The sequence below is a fragment of the Jaculus jaculus genome, chromosome 1 (genome assembly GCF_020740685.1).
Source record: "Jaculus jaculus isolate mJacJac1 chromosome 1, mJacJac1.mat.Y.cur, whole genome shotgun sequence".
NCBI classification, from domain to species: Eukaryota; Metazoa; Chordata; class Mammalia; order Rodentia; family Dipodidae; genus Jaculus; species Jaculus jaculus.
The window spans coordinates 325585255-325608803 of record NC_059102.1 but is presented as its reverse complement, the minus strand read 5'-3'; the positions used below and the strand labels follow the sequence as shown (position 1 = coordinate 325608803).

The 23549-nt window shown below is 42.8% G+C and overlaps 1 protein-coding gene and 1 pseudogene across 1 annotated transcript in view; both read left to right on the top strand.

Annotated features, from left to right (window-relative positions):
• Nvl (nuclear VCP like) overlaps nucleotides 1-23263 on the top strand; it is a 79394-nt gene extending 56131 nt beyond the window's left edge. The window contains exons 18-23 of the mRNA XM_045141362.1: nucleotides 1876-1975; nucleotides 4620-4726; nucleotides 8585-8661; nucleotides 12378-12466; nucleotides 19323-19393; nucleotides 22990-23263. Coding sequence (XP_044997297.1) covers nucleotides 1876-1975; nucleotides 4620-4726; nucleotides 8585-8661; nucleotides 12378-12466; nucleotides 19323-19393; nucleotides 22990-23034 — 489 coding nt within the window. The 3' untranslated portion in view covers nucleotides 23035-23263. The remainder of the gene's footprint in view (nucleotides 1-1875; nucleotides 1976-4619; nucleotides 4727-8584; nucleotides 8662-12377; nucleotides 12467-19322; nucleotides 19394-22989) is intronic.
• Nucleotides 16285-17090, top strand: LOC123455561 (annotated as a pseudogene).
• Nucleotides 23264-23549: the final 286 nt, after the last annotated feature.

Sequence of the window (23549 nt, the reverse complement as noted above, 5' to 3'; positions counted from 1 at the left end):
AATTGCTTCACTGTGCGCTGTGTAGGTAGCGCTGACGCACACAGATGAGTAGTGGGAATGAAAGCTCTAGTAGTGTTCAGTATTTGCCTTGTGATTGTCTACTGTGGTAATACTTTTTTAAAAATTATTTATTTGAGGGCTGGAGAGATGGCTTAGTGGTTAAGCGCCTGCCTGTGAAGCCTAAGGACCCCGGTTCGAGGCTCGGTTCCCCAGGTCCCACGTTAGCCAGATGCACAAGGGGGCGCACGCATCTGGAGTTCGTTTGCAGAGGCTGGAAGCCCTGGCGCGCCCATTCTCTCTCTCTCCCTCTATCTGTCTTTCTCTCTGTGTCTGTCACTCTCAAATAAATAAATAAATAAATTTTAAAAAAAATTATTTATTTGAGAGCAACAGACAGAGGGAGAAAGAGGCAGATAGATAGAGAATGGGTGCGCCAGAGCCTCCAGCCTCTGCAAACGAACTCCAGATGCATGTGCCCCCTTGTGCATATGGCTTACATGGGATCTGGAGAATCAAGCCTCGAACCAGGGTCCTTAGGTTTCACAGGCAAGTGCTTAGCTGCTAAGCTGTCTCTCCAGCCCCTGTGATGATACGTTTGAGTTAAGTGGGCCCCTGAGACAAGGCACTACAGAGCGAGTTTCAGCTTAGCCTGGATTAGGGTGACACCTATCCAAATCCAAATTCTTGAGTCTAGATTAGTGTTATGTCACCAAGGAATAAGAAAATTCCACAAATACTTCCTTCTAAGAATCAGTGGGTTAATAAGCAAGCTGCCACCTCTGTATCAAAAATTTATGTTGAAGCAAGTCATTTAACAATAAAAAGATGCTCAGTACCATTCTTCTCATTCCTTCCATTGTGGTGCTTTTGTTGTTTCTCTATATAAGTTATTTATCCCTGTAATTTCCAACTTTCTGAACCTTTCTCATGGGTGTTGCCCTGAAAAGCCATACTTTGTACCATTGGCTTCAAGAAAAAGGAAAAACAAAACCTCAGTGTCCTTGTATTGCACTGAGAGATGTGGACTACCTAATAGTTAAGGAGTCTAGAGTAGAGAAGCTGGGTCCGATTTGCCCATGGAGAGGCTGAGTGTAGCTACTGAATGATTCACAAGCATCAGACTTGGGGATGAGTTTCATCTCCCCTTTTCTAGGGATGAGACCTTGTACAGATACCCTGTCATCCTTAGTTTCCTTATCTTGGCCAGATAGTAACAAGGTTTGCTGGGGAACTCCACTGATGACAGCATGTTGTGCACAGTACCTCATACAGTTGACCCTTTTAAGATTACAAGGTTGTGTTGAGTGCTCATGGTCTCTGGTTTCTCTCTCTCCCCCTCTTCTTTTTCTTTTAGAAAGAGAGACAAGAGTTTCATTGTGTTGCCCAAGCTTATCCTAAACTCCTAAATTCAGTTGATCCTTCTACCTAAGCCTCTTGAGTACATGGGTCTGTATGTACATGCCATTGTCCAATGTCATTGTTATCTTTGACAGACGAGCAAATGTATTTTTTTTTTAATTGTCCAGGCCTGGTGGCACATGCCTTTATTTTTATTTTTTTGTTTATTTTTATTTATTTATTTGAGAGTGACGCAGAGAGAGAGAGCAAGAGGCGGAGAGAAAGAGAGAGAATGGACACGCCAGGGCTTCCAGCCACTGCAAACAAACTCCAGACGCGCGCGCCCCCTTGTGCGTCTGGCTAACATGGGTCCTGGGGAATCAAGCCTCGAACCGGGGTTCTTAGGCTTCACAGGCAAGCGCTTAACCGCTAAGCCAACTCTCCAGCCCATACAGCAAATGTATTTTTCTGTACTGAAAAAAATTTTTTTTCCTTGTGTGGAGGTGATAGAACTTCCTTTTTTTTTTTTTTTTAAAGACAGGTGCAAGTGTCCGTGTGGTAAATCAACTGCTTACGGAGATGGATGGTCTAGAAACACGTCAGCAGGTTTTTATTTTGGCCGCCACGAATAGGCCAGGTAAGAAGGAAGAACATCACACAAGTGAGTTTAAGCACAGTAAAGTTTGTAAGCAGTGTGCTTTACAGTACATCCTGGTAAAGGGAGATTGAATTTGAGCAATCCCGTTTTGGATCCCTGACATTGTTCCTCAGTGTTGGCTCAAAAGTTGTCTTCCTGGGCTGGAGATGGCTTAATGGTTAAGGTGCTTGCCTGTGAAGCCTAAGAACTCATGTTTGAATCTCCAGGTCACAGCGACGCAAGCACACAATGTCACACGTGCGCTCACAAGGGGTCATATGCCTCTGGAGTTCACAGTGGCTAAAGGCCCTGGCGTGCTCATTCATTCTCTCTTTCTGTCTCTCTGACTCTTTCTCCTTCTCAGAATTGGGGGGAAAAACTTGTCTTCCTACAGAGAACATGCAACACACACTTTTTGTTGTCAGCATCATCATCATCTACTTTGCTTTATTTTTGAAATAGGATGTGATGTTGCCAGGCTGGCCTCAAATTATCCTACCTGAGCCTCTTGAGTGCTGGGATCACACATGTGCATCACTGTGCTTGGCTCAGTTCGCACATTTATTCTCAGAAACCAGGCTCTTTATTGTGTCTGAAAGTTGAAGATAATGTTTTAAGATTTTAAGCTATAGCCTTTGACTGGCCCTTAACTTTGACTTAAAATTATTTTAAAGCTTAGGCAATCTGTGATGGATTTAGGAAAAGGCTTAAGACTTGAAAAGCACCTAAAGTAGCATTTATTTTTGGTCTTGAATTCTGTTTATATTGTTTAATCTTTCATCTTCCTTATGAACCACATTTTCATAGCTGCTGAGCTGTGGTCATTGTAGTAACTGCTGGCTAGCGACATATGATACTTCAGTTACTCTTTTCTTCCTGGAGATAGGGTCTCAGTGTATAACCCTGGCTGGCATGTGGTTCTAGCAGTCCTCCTGTCTCTGCCTTCTGAATACAATGATTAGAAGTGTGTACCACTACACTCAGCTCCCTAAATGGATTGTCAGTTGTCAGTATGGTACAAATTTTCATTTTTAGAAAATATCTTTTATTTATTTATTTATTTGAGAGAGAGAGAGAGAAAAGCAGATAAAGAGAGAATGGGCGCACCAGGGCCTCTAGCTGCTGCAAACAAACTATAGACACATTTGTCACCTTGTGCATTTGGCTTATGTGTATCCTGGGGATTTGAACCTGAATCCTTTGGCTTTGCAGGCAAGTGCCTTAACTGCTAAGCCATCTCTTCAGCCCCAAATTTTAATTAAAAAGAGAATTTTCTATAGAAATAAAAACCATGAATAGCTGGGCATACTGGCTCATGCCTCTAATCCTAGAGCTCAGGCAGCAGAGATAGGAGGATCACCATGAGTTCAAGGCCACCCTGAGACTACTCCAGGTCAGCCTGAGCTAGAGCAAGACCTTGCCTTGAAAAACCAAGGGGAAAAAAAGTCAGTCTTGCAAAGACTGCACCCACTTGAGATGCCTTTCAGGCTGTGTTCTTTGATCCTCTTAGGCTCAGAAACTCACAATCAATTCACAGGCCTCAGCAAAGTGCCCTGCTTTTGGTTATAGTTTTATTATAAATTATCCACATAGTGTCTAATGTGGGAGGAGCACAGAATTTCTTTCTGCTCTCCCTGTGCCGAACCAGAGTGTGTCACACGCCAGTCTGTCCACCAATTGGAAGTTTCATTGAGCTTTGGTATCCCGAGTTTTTATTGGAATTTCATTATGTAGATATGTTAGACTTTTATTTTAATTTATTTTTTATTTGACAGAGAAAGAGGGAGAGAAAAAGGGAGCGAGAGAATGGGTGTGCCAGGGCCTCTAGCCACTGTAAATGAACTTCAGACACATGCGCCTCCTTGTGCATCTGACTAAAGTAGGTCCTGGGGAATTGAACCAGGGTCCTTTGGCTTTACAGGCAAACACCTTAACCACTGAGCCATCCCTTTAGCCCTTTTTGGTTTTTTGAAAAGTAGGGCCTCACTCTAGTCCAGGCTGACCTGGAATTCACTATGTAGTCTCAGGGTGGCCTTGAACTCATGGTGATCCTCCTACCTCTGCCTCCCAAGTGCTGGGATTAAAGGCCTGTGCCACCACGACTAGCCAAAAATATTTTGAGCTGGAGAGATGGCTTAGCTGATAAGGCACTTGCCTACGAAGCTTAAGGACCCAGGTTTGATTCCCCAGTACCAGAAATCAAGGTGCATAAGGAGGTGTAGGTGTCTGGAGTTCCTTTGCAGTGGCTAAAAGCCCTATGTCACACCCATTCTCTATCTGCCTCTGTCTTTCAAATAAGTAAGTAAATAAAATATTTTTATTTATTTGAGAGAGAGGAAGGGAATGGGTGTGCCAGAGCCTCCAGCCACTACAAATGAACTCCAGATGTGTACACCACCTTGTGCATCTGGCTTAGGTGGGTCCTGGGGAATTGAGCCAGGGTCCTTTGGCTTTGCAGGCAAACATCTTAACCACTAATATTTTTAAAAAGTATATTTTGATGAGCAAAAGCTCTTGATTTTTAACAACATCCAACTTACCAAGTTTTAACTTTTTTCAAAAGAGCTCTTCCCATCTCTCATATTAATTAAAAGACTGTTTCCTGTATTTAATTAAGCCTCCTTTCTCCTCCCTTCTTCTCTAGATATCATTGACCCTGCGATCCTACGCCCAGGTCGTCTGGATAAGACGCTCTTTGTGGGGTTGCCACCCCCAGCAGACCGGATTGCCATTTTAAGAACCATCACAAAAGTGAGTGAAAGAAACGGCATGTTTGTGTTTACTCATCTTGTTTTAACCAGCTGTGCCAGGCAGTAATTCAGAATGGCTGATTGCTTTCTTTCTGCAACTTGAAATGTTTCTAGGCTTCTGTCTCTCCAAGAAGAAAGTGAACTGCTCTGATCATTAAAGACACTGTCCATTCTCATCTTTATTTACTCAAAAATAAAGTGAAATAACTGGTCGTGGTGGCACAGGCCTTTAATCCCAGCACTTGAGAGGCAGAGGTAGGAAGATTGCTGTGAATTCGAGGCCACCCTGAGATTCCATAGTGAATTCCAGGTCAGCCTGAATTAGAGTGAAACTCTACCTCAAAAAAAAAAAAAAAAAAAAATTGAAATAAATGAGGGCTATCTGGAGTGAAGTGTTCAACCAGTATATCATATATCCTATGATGAAAAGCAAACATAAATATTCAGAGGAAATTTTTTTTTTTTTTTTTTGTTTTTTTGAGATAGGGTCTCACTCTAGCCCAGGCTGACCTGGAATTCACTATGGAATCTCAGGGTGGCCTCGAATTCATGGCAATCCTGGGATAAAAGGCATCATGCCTGGCGAAAATTGAATTTTGATGTCACCGTGATTCTTTCTGTCTTCCATGTTAGCATAGCTAACTTCTTAAAATGTATGATTCTTTTTGTTTGTTTGGTTTTGTTTTTTTTTGGAGGTAGTGTCTCACTCATGGCGATCATCCCACCTCTGCCTCCCAAGTGTGTGTGCCACCACGCCCGGCAACATAGCCACTTTATCATCCCTCTACAGTATTAAGTTTCTGGGTTTTAAAAGTTAGTAGTGAAGCCGGGAGAAAAAAAAAAAAGAAAGACAAGTTAGCAGTACATACAAAATATACGAAACACAAGGAAGGCTTTACTGGAGCAATCCTGCTTTGCCCTCCTGCAGACAGTGCGCGCTGCCAGTGCAGACACCATCCTGACGCCCGTGAGGCGTGGCTGGCGCGCGGGGTGGCTGGCGCGCGGGGTGGTGGCTGGCGCGTGGCGTGGCTGGGCAAATGAGAAGAAGGGAAGACAAAGTTGAGTATGTTATTTAAAGAAGGTTCATTTATCTTGAGATTTTTAAGGCATAATATGTAAGAAAGGATTAAGCTTCTATTAGATCATTCTGGTCTGTAAAATATTTCCTTTCCTAAAATAACACTCTTCAGAACGTGAGAGAAATTGAGAAACTCAGATAGCAGATGAAATCACAACTTTTTAAAATCAACTTCTTAAAGGACACATTACTAAGTGGGCGTGGTGGCGCACGCCTTTAATCCCAGCACTCGGGAAGCAGAGGTAGGAGGATCGCCGTGAGTTCGAGGCCACCCTGAGACTACAGAGTGATTTCCAGGTCAGCTTGAGCTAGAGTGAGACCCTACCTCAAAAAAGCAAAATAAATTAATTAATTAAAATAAAATAATAAAATAAAGTACACATTACTTACTTTATCCTTTTATTTTTCCTTTCTTTTTGTTTTTTGAGGTAGGGTCTCACTTTGGCCCAAGGTGACTTGGAATTCGTTGTGTTGTCTCAGGGTGGAAAAAAGAAAAATAAAAAGTGTTTCATGAGAACCAAGTTTAATTTTGAAAAGCTGAAAGAATGCTGAATCCTTTATATTATGTATACAGTTCATCACAAAACGAAAGGAACCTCACTAGACTACAAAAGCCTCCCTTCCGTCAGAACTCAGCGTTGCCGCCCTCCAGGGTCAGGCACTGTCCTGACCGTGCTGCAAACCATTGACGCTGGAACATACTTGATCTTGCTGTCTGGGGTAGGACTTTAAAAAATTAATTAGTTAATTATTTTTTGATTTTTGGAGGCAGGGTCTCACTCCAGTTCAGGCTGACCTGGAATTCACTGTGTAATCTCAGGCTAGCCTTGAACCCTCCCATCTCTGCCTCCCAAGTGTTGGGATTAAAGGTGTTTGTCACCATGCCCAGATGACTTTTGTCTTTTTAAAATTATTTTTGAGAGAGCTAGAAGCAGAGAGAGAGAGAATGGGCATGCCAGGGCCTTCAGCCACTGCAAATGAACTCCAGATGCGTGCGCTCCCTGGTGCACATGCACAACACTTTGGGCCTGCGTCACTGTGTCTCTGGCTACATGGGACCTGGAGATCTGCACATGAGTTCATAAGCTTTGCTGGTAAGCGCCTTAACCGCTAAGCCATCTCTGTAGCCCAGACTTCTATTTTGTTTAAATCCCAGACAGAATTGTTTCCCAGGTGAAAGTGATTGCTGACCTTGTTATTAGATAGATAATGTGTTTCTTTGTTCATAGTGGCTCACTGAGCTAGTTTTTGCTGCCTTGAGCAGGTCTTGCTGGGAGGCAGGAGAAGCTGACACTTGATGCTGAGATAAGTTCAAAAGCTTATTTATTCACTGGTTTGTATGTTCTTTCTTTTTAGGTTTAGAGAGATTTATTAGTTTATGGAAAGAATGTGTAAGAAGGAAGAAATACAGAGCTCAAGGGCATCAGTGGGGTTAAGCCCAGGCCACAGAAGCTCCTGCCCATGAGAAGGCGGGGCTAAAGCCCGCCTACAGAGCCAAATTGAAGTCATTTATAGGTTCTGAATGGGAGCTGAGCGAACCAGCCCTGATGTTAAGTTTTGAGGCAGAGCTAGATAACCACAGTGTCAGGTTCAGGTTTAATCCTTCCTGGAATCTTAATTCTAGGAAAGGGGTATGTTTCTTCTTGAAGTAGTTGCTTCCTAACGTAACATATTTCAAAGGAAAGAATATATAGAGTGTATATATGTAAATGATGCATTAGGGCTATAAGCAAACACTTCGACCCACTATCTGTCATGCATTTAATAAATTAATTAATTTGTTTATTTAATTTTATTCTTTTCAAGGTAGGGTCTTACTTTAGCCTAGGCTGACCTGTATGTAATTGACTATGTAGTTTCAGGATGGCCCGGGCCTCTTAGCAGTATTCCCTCTGCCTCCTGAGGGCTGTGATTATAAAGGTGCAAGCCACCATACCCACTGTCTCTCATGCATTTTAAATCATTTAAAATCTGTGTGGGGCTGGGGAGATGTCTCAGTGGCTAAAGGCGCTTGCTTGCAAAGCCTGCCAGCTCAGGTTCAATTTCCTATACCTTTGTAAAGCCAGAGGCACAAAGTGACGACAAAGTAATGCATGTGTCTGGAGTTTGTTGCTCTTTCTCACACACAATAAATAAATATTGCTTTAGCTGTGTAAACCACCAAGAATGTTACTGCACTTGTTTTGTGTTTATGCTACTTGTACTTAGTGTTGAAATGTTGAGACTGTTCTGATCTTGTCACTTCCAGCTCCACAGTCAAGGTGGGGCTTTCGATGAAGGATTAAGAGAGAACATAGTGGGCCCCGGGAACGTGGGACTTCCAGTATGGAGCGGTTCCTCTGGTTTTCACCTGGCTGGTTCCATCTGATCCTCCCTCCCAGCCACCCTCTCATCACCAGTTCCTCCAGAGTGATGAGCTTCAGCTGTTCGCCTTGACCTTTCCCGTGCTGGAGTCTGCTTCCTGCCCTCAGCTCTCCAAATTGCCACCTGTGGCTCCCTACAGCATGGACGGAGAAATCCGCTCTGCTCCCCGAATGTGTAGTTCGTTAAGAACATGGGTGCTAGCTGGGCGTGGTGGCACACACCTTTAATCCCAGCCCCTGGGAAGCAGAGGTGGTAGGATCACTGTGGGTTCCAGGTCATTGTGGGACTACATTGTGAATTTCAGTTCAGCCTGGGTAGAGTGAGACCCTCCCTTGAAAAAAACAAAAGGAAAAAATAAAAAGAACATGGGTGCATATGAGGGTTTAAAGCCTTAGTGAAATTTTTTTTCTTATTTAGAATGGCACCAAGCCTCCACTGGATGAAGATGTAGATTTGGAAGCAATTGCTAATGATGGTCGCTGTAATTGCTATACGTGAGTATTTAAGTCTCAAGTCTGTTAATCCTCTGAGGCAGGATTTCCTCATTAGTAGGAATGGGAAAGATGGCCATTTCGGTTGGAGAGAGGGCTTGGTGATTAAGGCATTTGCCTGGGAAGCCTAAGGTTCCAGGTTTGATTCTCCAGTACCAATGTAAGTCAGATGCACAAGGTGGTGCATGCATCTGGAATTCGTTTGCAGTGGATAGAGGCCTTGGCACAACCATTCTCTCCCTCCTCTTTTTCTCTCTCTGTAATATAAATAAATAACTGAAATATTAAAAATATTTTTAGCCGGGTGTGGTGGCGCATGCCTTTAATCCCAGCCCTCAGGAGGCAGAGGTAGGAGGATTGCCATGAGTTCGAGGCCACCCTGAGACTCCATAGTGAATTCCAGGTCAGCCTGGGCTAGAGTGAGACCCTACCTTGAAAAAACAAAAACAAACAAACAAAAAAAAAGATGGCCATTTCCCAGATTGTAGGGAAGTTAAATGACTGAGTGTCCTTATCTGGTGTCTGACTGGTCCTTGCCGCTTAACTCTGAAGGAAGTCCTGGGATAGCTGGTCGTGTGACATGGTTGCCTGTTGGCACACAGATTACTTCTCTCCGAATACTTGAGCAGGTATTTTCTGATTGGCTGCCAAATTACCCAGGTACATCGGTATGGTAGCTGTCAACCTGCCAGGGTCACTTCTTCCCACACCTTGCACAACAGCAAGCAGACCTGACATTTCTGGTTGTGGTCCTTTCCAATCTTTGTTTTGAGACAGGGTCTCACTGTAGCCCAAGCTAACCTAGAACTCGCCCTGTAGCCTATGTTGGCCTTAACCTCACATATTATCCTACCTCAGCCTCCTGAGTGCTCGGATTACCGCATGAACCACCACACCCAGCTTTTTTCCTCTTATGTTTAAAAGTAATTAAAAAAAAGCCGGGCGTGGTGGCGCACGCCTTTAATCCCAGCACTCGGGAGGCAGAGGTAGAAGGATCACCTTGAGTTCAAGGTCACCCTGAGACAACAGAGTGAATTCCAGGTCAGCCTGGACTAGTGTGAGACCCTACCTCGAAAAACCAAAAATAAATAAATTTAAAAAATTTTTTTAAAGTAATTAAAAAAGAAAAAACTTTACTGGGCTGGAGAGATGGCTTAGCAGTTAAGGTGCTTGCTTGCAAAGCCTAAGGACCCAGGTTCAACTCTCCAGGTTCCAGATGCAAAGGGTGATGCAAGCGCACAAGGTCGCACATATGCACAAGGTGATCCACACAGTAGAGTTTGATTACAGTGGCTGGAGGCCCTGGCGTGCCATTGTCCCCCAATTTCACTCTCATAAAGAAATTACAAAAAAATTAACTTTACTGATTTTGGAACACAGGAAAGCAAGTTTAACTATGACACTTGGCCTGTATGTAATTTTTTAAAGCCTTCCCCATCCCCCCCCTTTTTTTCTTGTTAAGCTCCTTGCTATTCAGTAGATGCTTCTGAGACAAGGCCAGAGAAGATGGGGCTTTCCACAAGCAGAAAAAGGGCAAATAAGTCACTTTTCTCATCCTTCAGGGGCCTGTTACTAAGCAGTTTAAACTAATTTCCAAGGACTCAAACCATAGGGGAATAAAAAGTAATCAGTTATTTGATGGGTAAAATGAGGTTTTTAGTTCCAAAATTCAAACTCTTTCTCAAGAATGTTTACAAATCATGTTAGCTGCAGTGAATCAAAATCCCGATCAACACTGCCTTCATTGACTGCACAGCTAACTCTGCCAGTTTGATTACGTGGAATAATTGTGTAAATGAAGGTTTGTTCTTGTATCTCCACTCAGCTTGAGCATGAGTCAGGGGCATCAAAGACTTTCTGGGTTTTGTATTTTCTTTCCCCTTTTCAACTTGAAGCCACAAATGGCCTTTTGTTTTATTTTTTATTTATTATCATTATTATTATTATTTTGGTTTTTCAAGGTTGGGTCTGACTGTACCTCAGACTGACCTGAAACTCACTGTGTAGTCTCAGGGTGGTCTGGAACTCACAGCGATACTCCTACCTCTGCCTCCCAAGTGCTGGGATTAATGGGGTGCACTACCATGCCCAGCTCCCTGTTTTGATTTTTCTAGCCTAGGCTGTCCTGGAATGCATTCTGTAGTCACAGGTTGGCTTTGAACCCACAGTAGTCCCACGTCTGCCTCCTGAGTGCTGGGATTAAAGACGTGCCACCATGCGTCTGGAGTTTGTTTGCAGTGGCTAGAGGCCCTGGTGTCCCCATTCCTTCTCATTCTCTCTCTCTCTCTGGCTCATTCTCATAAATAAATAAATAAATAAATAAAACAAAAAAAATAAGAGATATGTGCCACCATGCTGGTCAGGTTTTTTTTTTTAATTTGTTTTTATTTTTTTATTCATTTGTGAGCAGAGAGAATGTGTGAGGGGGGAGAGAATGGATTCACCAGGACCTTCAGCTACTGCAAACAAACTCCAGATGCATTTGTCACTTTGTGCATCTGGCTCTGCATGAGTACTGGGCCAACAGGCTTTGCAAGCAAGATTCGTTTTTTGTTTTTGTTTTTTAAGGTAGGGTCTCAATCTAGCCCAGGCTGACCTGGAATTCACTATGGAGTCTCAGGGTAGCCTCGAACTGAACTCGTGGCAAACTTCCTACCTCTACCTCCTCAGTGCTGGGATTAAAGGCATGTGCCGCCACGCCTGCCCCAAGCAAGATTCTTCAACCACTGAACCATCTCCCCACCCCCTGATTGGATTTTTTTCATACTTTTTTTTAAGATTTATTTTTATTTATTTATTAGAGACAGAGGGAGAGAGAATGGGCGTGTCAGGGCCTCTATCCACTGCAAACGAACTCCAGACACATGCACCACCATGTGCATCTGGCTAACGTGGGACTTGGAGGATTGAACCTGGGTCCTTAGGCTTCGCAGGCATGTGGCTTAACCTCTAAGCCATCTCTCCACCCTTTTTGTTTGTTTGTTTTGTTTTGTTTTTTTTACTTTTTTTGAGGTAGGGTCTTACTCTAGCTCAGGCTGACTTAGAATTCACTATGTAGTCTCAGGGTGGCCTCCAACTCAGGTGATCCTCCTACCTCTGCCTCCTGAGTGCTGGAATGAAGGCATGTGCCACCAGCATGTCCAGCCCTGATTGGATATTTTATATTAACAGTATCTATAGCTAAGAGGAAGGTGTGCTTGCCCCTTCCTTCCTTTCCTCCCTTCGTTTTATTTATTTTCTTTTTGTTTTGTTTTGTTTTTTGGAGGTAGGGTCTCACTCTAGCCCAGACAGATCTGGAGTTCACTGTGTAGTTTCAGGGTGGCCTCAAACTCACAACGATCCTCCTACCTCAGCCTCCCGAGTGCTGGGATTAAAGGCACACACCTGGCTAAAGGGAGGATATGTTTAATTTTTTTTTTTTTTACTTTTTATTGACAAATTCCGTACAAATATGTGATATAATATATCGTGATCATAGTCACTTTCCACTTAAATTTTATAGTCTCACTTCTTCCATAGTGTTTCTTCTGAAGGTTGAGAAATACTTTTAAGACTAGAGAGCTAAAATATCTTTCCTACTGATTCTGCCACCTTTATTGTGGTTGCTGGTTTTTGTTTTCTTCCTTGCCAAGTACATGACAATTGAAAATTACTGTTTGACTTCTTGTGGACTTTAGAGCATCTGAAAACCTACAAGACCATTTCTCCCTCTCTTTTAGGGGTGCAGACCTCTCTGCTCTGGTACGAGAAGCTTCTCTCTGTGCACTGAGACAAGAAATGACAAGACAGAAAAGTGGAAGTGGACAAGGTATGATTCTCTCCAGAATTTCAGTTCTTATTTGCCAATGGAGTTTAAAGCCACTGATGCCTCTGAAATAAAAATGACCCATTCCTTCCTACCAGCTTGCTTTCTGTGTAGGAAGGCTCACACTGTTTTAATGAGCCCTTTACTTATTTTATTTTAGTTTTTTATTTTGATTTTCCGAGGTAGGGTCTCACTCTGGTGCAGGCTGACCTGGAATTAACTATGTAGTCTCAGGGTGGCCTCAAACTCATGGCAATATTGCATCCTACCTTTGCCTCCTAAGTGCTGGGATTGCACCACCACTCCCGGCTGATGAGCCCTTTAGAAACTCCTCTGGAATAGTGCATGGCCTCTCTTGCTGACAGTCATGACAGTAAAGTTATTCAGTGCCACTCTAATAAACAAGCATTGTATCTTTATATGCATGAGTGAGTGCTTAGAGGCAAATTGGTCCATTCACTGTCTTGTCCTAAGTTTGCTTATCAACTCTTGGAATCCTTTTTTTTATTTTTGCTATGATGATATCTACCTGACTTTAAAATTCAGACTAAGTTGGGGATATTAGAAAAACTACAATCACTTTCCATATTTTTCTCCTTAAAAGTTTTTTTTTGTTGTTTTTATTTTTATTTATTTATTTGAGAGCGACAGAGAGACAGAGGTAAATAGAGAAAATGGGCTCGCCAGGGCTTCCAGCCACTGCAAATGAACTCCAGACGCGTGCGCCCCCTTGTGCATCTGGCTAATGTGGGTCCTGGGGAATCGAGCCTCGAACTGGGGTCCTTAGGCTTCACAGGCAAGTGCTTAACCGCTAAGCCATCTCTCCAGCCCTATTTTTTATTTTTAAAATATTTTACTTATTTACTCATTTATTTGAGAGACAGAGAAGAGGCAGATGGAGAGAGAGAATGGGTGCACCAGGGCCTCTAGCCACTGTAAATGAACTCCAGACGTGTGCACCATCTTGTACATCTAGCTTTTGTGGGTACTGGGGAATCGAACCTGGGTTATCCTTAGGGCATTGCAGGGAAGCACCTTAACCATTAAGCCATTCCTCTTGCCCGATTTTTTTCTTTTAAAATACAAGATCAGCTGACATATGTTGTAGCTCAGTGTCTAGTAGAGCACTTTAAAAAAAAAAAAAAGATTTATTTTTATTTATTAGAGGCAGAGAGCATGTATGAGAATGGGTATGTCAGGACCTCTAGTCACTGCAAACAAACTCCAAATGCATGCTTCACCATGTGCATCTTGCTTACGTTGCAGGATTGATCCTAGGTCCTTGGGCTTCGCAGGCATGCGCCTTAACTGCTAAGACATCTCTAGCCTTAATAGAGCGCTTTCTTAGTATGTGTGAGACTCTTGACTTCCATTGCAGCATCAAAAATACAAACAAATGCCAGGCCTGATGGGGCACACTTTTAATCCTAGTACTTGGGAAGCAGAGGTAGGAGGATCGCTGTGAGTTCAAGGCCACCCTGAGACTACATAGTAAATCCAGGTGAGCCTGGGCTAGAGAGAGAGAGACCTTATCTTAAAAAAACCAAAAAACAAACAAAGGGCTCGACAGATGGTTTAGCAGTTAAAGCGCTTGCCTACAAAGCCTAAGGACCCATGTTTGACTCTCCCGATCCCACATAAACCAGACACACAAAAGTGAGGAAAGCACAAGGTCACACATGCTCAGCTGGAGTTCAGTTGCAGTGGCTGAGGCCCCAGCATCGTGCTAATTCATTGCCCCCCTCCCTCCCCGCCCGTTCTAAAAATATGTATGTATATGTATATGTGGGCACCTTGGTTCGCAAGACTAGCGCTGTCTTCTACAGCCATGTTCTTGCAGGAATGCCAGTATTCAGTAGATTGTCAAAAGGTGTCTTTTTTTTTTTTTTTAATCTTTGTCTGTCGTCAATCTTTTTTTTTCCTTTTTTGAGGTAGAGTCTCACTCTAGCCCTGGCTGACGTGGAATTCACTATATAGTCTCAGGGTGGTCTCGTACCCCAGGGTGATCCCCCTACCTTTGCTTCCTGAGTGCTGGAATTAAAGGCATGCAGCACCATGCCTGGTGAATCTTTTCTTTTAAATAAATATTTTATTTATTTTTTTTTTTAAAGCAACAATTAAAAAAATTTTTGTTGTTTATTTTATTTATTTATTTGAGAGTGACAGAGAGAGAAAGAGGCAGATATAGAGAATGAACGCACCAGGGTCTCCAGCCACTGCAAACGAACTCCAGATGCGTGCGTTCCCTTGTGCTTCTGGCTAATGTGGGTCCTGGGGAATTGAGCCTCAAACCGGGGTCCTTAGGCTTCATAGGCAAGCGCTTAACCACTAAAGCCATCTCTTCAGCCCTAAATGTTTTACTTTATTTGTGAACTTTACTGTATGGAAATATTGCGTTGTTTTTTTTTTTTTTTCAAGGTAGGGTCTCACTCTAGCCCAGACTGACTTAGAATTCATTATGTAATGTCAGGGTGGCCTGGCTTGGTTTCCATGGATTTTTTTTTTATTTTTTGTTTTTTTTTTAATTTTTATTAACATTTTCCATGATTATAAAATATATCCCATGGTAATTCCCTCCCTCCCCACCCCCACATTTTCCCATTAGTTTCCATGGATTTTAAGGCTAAATTTTATTTACAAGAGCATACGCTTAGCTTAGATTTGTCAACACATACATGTTAATAGGAAGTCCCTGAAGGTTTTTGCTGGATCATTTGAAGATGCCTTGATCTCTTATTATTAGCCATATTTGGTTCCCTTTGGAAATAGATGATAATAGACAAAATTAGAACATTTTGTAAAATAAAAACCAGAGTATGGTAGTGCATGCCTGTAATCCTAATATCCTAACACTCTAGAAACATAAGACAGGAGACTCTCAAGTTCAAGGCTAACTAACCTTGACTGTGTAGAGTTAGAGGCTGACCAGGATTACAAAGTTAGACTCTTTCTCAAAATAAACAAATAGAAAAAAGTATAGTGTATAATTTCTGACCTGAATCTTAGGGTTTGTCTGGTGACTGAAAGTTACTGGCTCCCCTTCCCACCGTGCATGTGCTGTGGTTGCTACTGCTGTGTCTGGCTGTGGTTTCGTGTGCTCTTCTGCTGTGCTGCTGCCTTCCTGTCCAGCTGTGTGACCTCCAGGGACTTTGATATTTTACCAAAACAAAGTCAGTTGTGCCATCCTACTGTGTATGGTATTTTACTTCAGGGAAAATATATTATCGTAATAGTTAACTATTTTATTTTATTTTATTTTATTTACTTTTGTAATAGTTAACTATTTTAAATAACTGTCCTCACCTAAATTGTCTTATTAACATTGTACACTGTGCTACTTTTTGCTCTTTTTTGTTTTGTTTTGTTTTTTGTTTTTCAAATAAGTTCTCACTCTAGCTCAGGCTGACCTGTAATTCACTATGTAGTCTCAGGGTGGTCTTGAACCCACAGTGATCCTCCTGCCTCTGTCCCCGAGTGCTGGGATTAAAGGCTTGCACATCATTCCTGGCAACATTTAGCTACTTTATTACTTAACCTTAGAAAGAATGTAAGCCCGCTCCTCCCCCACCCCGCCTGCTCGGGTGCTCCTGCCCCTCCCCACCTCCCCAGCAGCCTCTTCCCCCGCCTGCGGTGTTGGCGGGGAGGGGCAGTAGTTGTAGACGCCCACCCCTGCTCAGAGAAGGTGAAGGAGGATAAGATACTGGACAAAAGTAGATGCCTGCCTCATGGTACAGTCTTCTTTTGGTGAAAGTTCATGCTGAAAAATTGAAGCAACTAGTGGGTGAATATGATCAAATTTCTCTACCAAGCTGTCGGTCTGATAAAGAAAAACCCTTTTTGTCACCCTAATGAAGCATTCAAACAAGTCCTGTGACTCTTTTCAAGATGAACTTGAAAATTACACTAAAGCACAGAAAGCCAGAGACCTAGAGCCAAAGACTTCTTTCAGAAGGATGGTAGAGGATTATTTAAGAAATGGTAGGTACAGAGAAGAAGCTGATTCCAGACCCAGGTATAGAATGGTTGACCCAGGATTTCCATCTGGAACCATCCAGACCCATCCAAAATCGTGCAGTATTTCACAAACCATGGAGAACTGGTTCGCAGCTTACAACAGCAAGCTGTCACTAGACTCTCTGGGCTACTGTCAGTTTAGCAGGGACTATTTCTCAGAACAAACAGTGCCCCTGAACTTTAGTCAGCAAGAATACAGTTGTGGCTTATACAGCCTAGAGTTTGGAGTTCACAAACACCTCTGCTCAGGTTACAGCGCCAGCGACTCTCATGCCAGTCATAAACATACACATCCAAAAAGGAAAAGGCACCTAGAGGAAGACAGAGAAAGAACTGAGAAAGAGCAGCCCAAGCATGAGAGGGAAAGAAGTTCTGAGGAAGTGGATTTAAACAAAAGAGCATCCAAAGAAAGAAACCGAAGGGAGAAACAGAAACTGAACCAGTCAGTACAGAAAAGCTTAAGACTCGAAAAGAGAGCAAAAGCCGAGATGAAGCCTCTAAGAGAGAGGACCATAAGCACAGAAAGGAGAAGAAGGAACAGGGCAAAGAAAGGATGGAGGAAGAAATGCTTTGGGACCAGTCTATCCAAGTACCTCCAAGTACCTTGGAATAAACCTAACCAAGGAAGTAAAGAATCTCTACAATGAGAACTTTAAAACACTCAAGCGAGAAATTGCAAGAAGACACTAGGAAGTGGAGAAACATCCCTTGTTCCTGGATTGGAAGAATCAATATTGTGAAAATGGCAATCTTACCAAAAGTAATTTACACATTTAATGCAATCCCTATCAAAATTCCAAAGGCATTCTTCATGGAATAGAAAAAACAATCTAAAAATTCATTTGGAATCACAAAAAACCTTGAATATCTAAAATAATACTGAGCAACAAAAATAAGGCTGGTGGTATCACCATACCTGATTTTAACCTATACTACAGAGCCATAGTAACAAAAACAGTGTGGTACTGGCACAAAAGCAGACATGTAGATCAATGGAACAGAATACAGGACCCAGATGTAAGTCCAGGTAGCTATAGCCACCTGATATTCGATAAGAATGCCAAAAATACTTATTGGAGAAAAGAACCTCTTCAGCAAATGGTGTTGGGAAAACTGGATATGTATCTGTAGAAGGATGAAAATAGATTCTTCTCTCTCTCCATGCACAAGAATTAAGTCCAAACGGTTTAAAGACCTTAACATCAGACCTGAAACTCTGAAACTGTTAGAGGAAAAAATAGGGGAAACCCTTCAACATACTGGTCTTGGCAAAGACTTTCTGAATAAAACCTCAATTGCTCAGGCAATAAAACCACAGATTAACCACTGGGACCTAATGAAATTACAAAGATTTTGCACTGCAAAGGACACTGTGAATAAAGCAAAGAGGCAGCCTACAGAATGGGAAAAAATCTTCGCTAGCTATATGTCTGATAGAGGATTAATATCTAGGATATACAAAGAACTCAAAAAGTTAAATAATAAACAAGCCAATCAAAAAATGGGCTATGGAGCTAAATAGAGAGTTCTCAAAGGAAGAAATACGAATGACATATAAGCATCTAAAAAAATGCTCTATGTCACTAGTCATCAGGGAAATGCAGATTAAAACTACATCAAAATTCCATCTCACTCCTGTCAGATTGGCTACCATCATGAAAACAAATGATCATAAATGTTGGCGGGGATGTGGAAAAAGAGGAACCCTTCTACACTGCTGGTGGGAATGCAATCTGGTCCAGCCATTGTGGAAATCAGTGTGGAGGTTCCTAAAACAGCTAAAGATTGATTTACCATATGACCCAGCTATAGCACTCCTAGGCATATATCCTAAGGACTCATCTCATTTCCTTAGAAGTACGTGCTTAGCCGTGTTTATTGCTGCTCAATTTATAATAGCTGGGAAATGGAACCAGCCTAGATGTCCCTCAACTGATGAGGGGATAATGAAGATATGGCACATTTATACAATGGAGTTCTACTCAGCGGTAAAGAAAAATGAAGTTATAAAATTTGCAGAAAAATGGATGGATCTGGAAAGGCTTATACTAAGTGAGGTAACCCAGACCCAGAAAGCCAAGTGCCACATGTTCTCCCTCATATGTGGATCCTAGCTATAGATGATTGGGCTTCTGTGTGAGAAGGAAAAAACTCAGTAGCAGAGGCCAGTAAGTTAAAAAGGAGATATAAAGGAAAGAGAAAGGAAGGGAGGAGGGTACTTAATAGGTTGGTATTGTATATATGTAAGTAGAATGATTGAGATGGGGAGGGGATATGATGGAAAATGGAATTTCAAAGGGGAAAGTGGGGGTGGGTGGGAGGGTGTTACCATGGGATATTTTTTATAATTATGGAAAAGGTTAATAAAAATTGAGAAAAACAAAACAAAACAAAATGTAAGCCCTTCTAATCCATTGTTGTGCTATACATTTATTCCCTCTGTGTTTTTGTCCTTGAGGACTTCCTGGGCCTTTTTCTCAGCACATAAGTGTAAATTCAAGAACATGTCCTGATTGATTATCTCTTACTAAGACAATTCCACGTGAGAAAACACTGATCATTTTGGGGAGTGTGACAGGATACTGAGTTGAACTTCAATCTTAGTCCTTACTACCCCAGTATTCCTGAGAGACAGGCCGCCCACAAGCCAGCCTTCCCATCCCGAGTGAAAGGCAGTGATTGTCAATGAGGGGAACTGGTCAGAGACTCAGGCAGGGCTGGGATGTGTTTCAAGAGAATCCACCAAGTCCCTCACTTCACTTTTCCCATGAAGGTTTGGACATCTCTCAAGTATAATGAATAGTGGGCCCACTGACATGCGTATGTTGTTATGTTCCCTCCACAGGTGAGCTGAAGATTAGTCGTATGCATTTTGAAGACGCCTTCAAGAGAATAAAGCCATCTATATCAGTAAAGGTAGGAAACGTTTTGCTTAGCTCTGGAGAGAGGTTGAAGACATCAGTGGACAGGAACTCATGAGTTCTGAGACTGTCTTGCAGAAAGTATCTTCTGTACCATTTCTGCTATTGGAAAGATATTACATGCCTTTTTTTCTTTTTTAATACATGCTATGTTTTAACCTGAAAATAAGACAAATAATGGTCTTTGAGAATTTCTTGAGATTTGCATTTTGCATAGAGCATGATTCACACTAAAATTTCCAACCATTGCTTATGAAGCCACTCATGTCTGTTTCCATAGTATCAGAATTCTTTTGCTTATTCATTTTTTTAGAGGTAGGGTCTTACTCTAGCTCAGGCTAACCTTGAATTCACTCTTGTAGTCTCAGGGTGGCCTTAAACTCAAGGTGATTCTCCTACCTCTGCCTCCCCAGTGCTGGGATAAAAGGCGTGCGCCACCATGCCCAGATTGGTATTCTTTTGTTTTTAACTATTTTTCTTTATTTGGGAGAGGAAGAGAAGAGAGGCCAGGAGAGCAGAGGAGAGAGCATGAGCATGCCAGGGCCTCCTGCTACTGCAAATGAACTCTAGGCATATTTTGCAGGCAAGCACCTTTAGTCACTAAGCCACCTCCCAAGCCCTCAGAATTTTTTTTTTTAATTTTTTAATTTGAGAGCGACAGACGCAGAGAGAAAGACAGAGGGAGAGAGAGAGAATGGGCGCACCAGGGCTTCCAGCCTCTGCAAACGAACTCCAGGCGCATGCGCCCCCTTGTGCATCTGGCTAACGTGGGACCTGGGGAACTGAACCTCGAACCGGGGTCCTTAGGCTTCACAGGCACTTAGCCACTAAGCCATCTCTCCAGTCCGCCCTCAGAATTTTTTTAAAAATATTTTATTATTTATTTATTTGACAGAGAAAGAGGGAGGGAGAGGATGAATGGGCACACCAGGCCCTCCCACCATTGCAAATTGACTCCAGACTTGTGTGCCTGCGCCCCCATGTGCCTCTGGCTAACATGGGTCCTGGGGAATTGAACCTGGGTACTTTGGCTTTGCAGGCAAAAGCCTTGACCATTATGCCATCCCTCCAGCCCCCAGAAGTTTTAAATATTATTTGACCTAACACCTTTTTCTTTTTTTTCTCACTTTTTATTAACATTTTCCATGATTATAAAAAATATCCCATGGTAATACCTTCCCTTCCCCCCCACTTTCCCCTTTGAAATTCCATCCTCCATCATATCCCCTCCCCATCTCAATCAGTCTCTTTTTTATTTTGATGTCATGATCTTTTCCTCCTCTTATGATGGTCTTGTGTAGGTAGTGTCAGGCACAGTGAGGTCATGGATATGCAGGCCATTTTGTGTCTGGAGGAACATGTTGTGAGGAGTCCTACCCTTCCTTTGGCTCTTACATTCTTTCCACCACCTTTTCTGCATTAGACCCTGAGCCTTGGAAGGTGTGATCGAGATATTACTCAATACTTCAGGCACTTCTTTCCAGCACTATGATACCTTCTGAGTTATTCCAAGGTCACTGCCATCTGAAAAGAGAAGATTCTCTACCCAAAGTGAGAGTAGCTTTAATATAAGGGTATAAATATTAAGAGAAGTGCTTACTGGGCAGTTTGATAAGCATAGTATATACACTTATTCAGACATCAGCAGATGTTACACCCCTAGGGCTCATGACTACCCCTGTTTTAATTTTTCAGTATCAGGGATGTATTCCCTCACATGGAGCGGGCCTCCAGTCCAGTTGGAGGACAGTTGGTTTCCAACATGACAGACGTACCACTGTTGCACCCATTGGCTCATTTGGCCTGGCTGGCCAATTATAAGGCTTGCAGTGTCCACTATTGAGTATCTTCACTGGTGGTATCTCTTTCTTCCATTGAACCACATGTAGAATGGCTTCTTCCAGCTTTCTGTCAGCTGGTCTACATGGAGGAGGTTATCAGCTCAGTTCCAGCAGGATTTTTCAGTGGCCTTGCAGCCCAAGTATGTGGAGTCTTCTGCAGTAGGGTCTTACCATCAATTCCTGGTGGGAAACCAAGGGCCTCGGCACTAACACCTTTTTCTAATAGATTCTTTTTTCCTTCTTCCTGACAGTTCTCTACATAGCCTAGCCTAGCCTAGCCTCAAACTCTGCTTCAGCCTTCCAAGTGTTAGGATTATATAATAGTAGCTAGACACTGACACTCTAAATGTTTCTATGATGAATTATAACATAGCTACTTTGGAGACTGAAAAAGGTCCTATAAGTACACTGTTAAATTAAACAGATGGGATTGTGTCTATGACTTACTACTGTTAGGTCAACAAATAGTAATAATTAGCCAAGTGTGCTGGTGCCTGTCTGTAATTCCAGTACTTGGGAGGCAGAGAAAGGAAGATTGCTGTGAGTGAATTTGGGGCCACCCTGAGACTACATAGTGAATTTCAAGTCAGCCTGGGTTAGAGTGAGACCCTACTTTGAGAAAATAAAGACAAAAAAGAAATGACAAAGACGAGCCACACCGAATGAGGCGAGGAGGAGACGCCACTGGAGTGCCGGCCTGGCTCCTGAGAGCAAACGACGAGATAGTCCCATTGGAAGCTGTGCTCACAGCCTCTGATAAGTGTAAACACTTGAAGCAGCAGCTTCTCTGTCTCTGGTTTGCACCAGGATTTGGCATCATCATTTTGCTTTCTTCACTAGTTAGTTGAAGTCTCAAGCCTATCCTGACCTGGTTTTCAGGGCAGACCCAAGTGGACAGCTGTGGAGGTCATGGCTTTCCCTGGAAAGGGGCATGCACACGCCCCAGACGCCGCGTATGGAGCCAGGCCGGCACTCTGGCTCAGACAGCTGGAGCTGCTGTGCCAAAGGGCCACAGACTGGAGGCTTAAAGACCATTCTGGAGACAAGCCATCAACGATTAAGCTGTTGTCGGAGTTGGCTTTTCTGTTCTTTCCCTTGTGTTTCTGTTCTTACCCTCTTTGCATTCCTGTGCATTCCTCTTCTTTCAAGAACTCCAGTCTTAGGTACCAGAGAGATGGCTCGACAGTTAAAGGTGCTTGCTTGCAAAGTGTGCCATCCCAAGTTCAGTTCCTCATGCACCATGTAAAAACAGTGGCACATGCACCTAGCATTTATTAGCAAATAGCAAGAGACCTGGAAACACCCAAACACAGATGAAAGTAAACAAGTAAATTAATTTTTAATTTTTTTGGTTCACTTTTATTTATTTATTTAAGAGTGACAGAGAGAGAGACAGACAGACAGAATGGTGCGCTGAGGCCTTCAACCACTGCAAATGAACTCCAGATGCGTGCACCCCCTTGTGCTAACGTGGGTCCTGGGGAATCGAGCCTTAAACCGGGGTCCTTAGGCTTCTCAGGCAAGTGCTTAACTGCTAAGCCATGTCTCTAGCCTGTAAATTAATTTTTAAAAAAAGAACTCCAGTGCTTTGGGATCTGGGCCATCTTTTGGCTTTATAACTTAATCACCTGGTTAAGGGCCCTGTCTCCCAATACAGCCTCATTTTGTTCTGGAGGTTAGGATTGCACCATGACACCACTCTTAGGTGACTGTGATCAGCTCCACTTTAGATCGTGTTTTCTCTCCTCAGGACCAAATGATGTATGAAGCTCTAAAGAAGTCCCTCAGCCGATGACAGGCACAGGACCTGGTGCGGAGGTGTCGAGTGCCCGGAGATGCCAGAGAATCCGCATGCTGTAGAGGCCACTCTTAGACCACAGAAGGGATCTCATCATAAGCATTTCGTTTTCTGATGAGCAAGGCCAAGCTAGAGCTGGAGATTCTCATCTGGCCAGCTCTGTGGGGAAACTCTACTTCCTCTGTAAGGGAAATAAAAGAAACAGCTGTTTTCCTTTGCTTAAAGACACCTTGTTCAGAGGCTAAGCAGGGTGGCACACACCTATAATCCCAGCACTCAGGAGGCAAAGGTAGGATGATCATTATGACTTTGAGGCCACCCTGAGACTACATAATGAATTCCTGGTCAGCCTGGGCTAGAGTGAAACCCTACCTCGAAAAACTAAAATAAATAATTAAATAACAAAGCTTTGTGCAAATAAAATCCTATTTTGAATCATCTTGAACTTGCACAAATGTTACAAAAACCCTTTTCTGCCAGAAGTGGCTATCTGGTACCATGCCATCCCATAT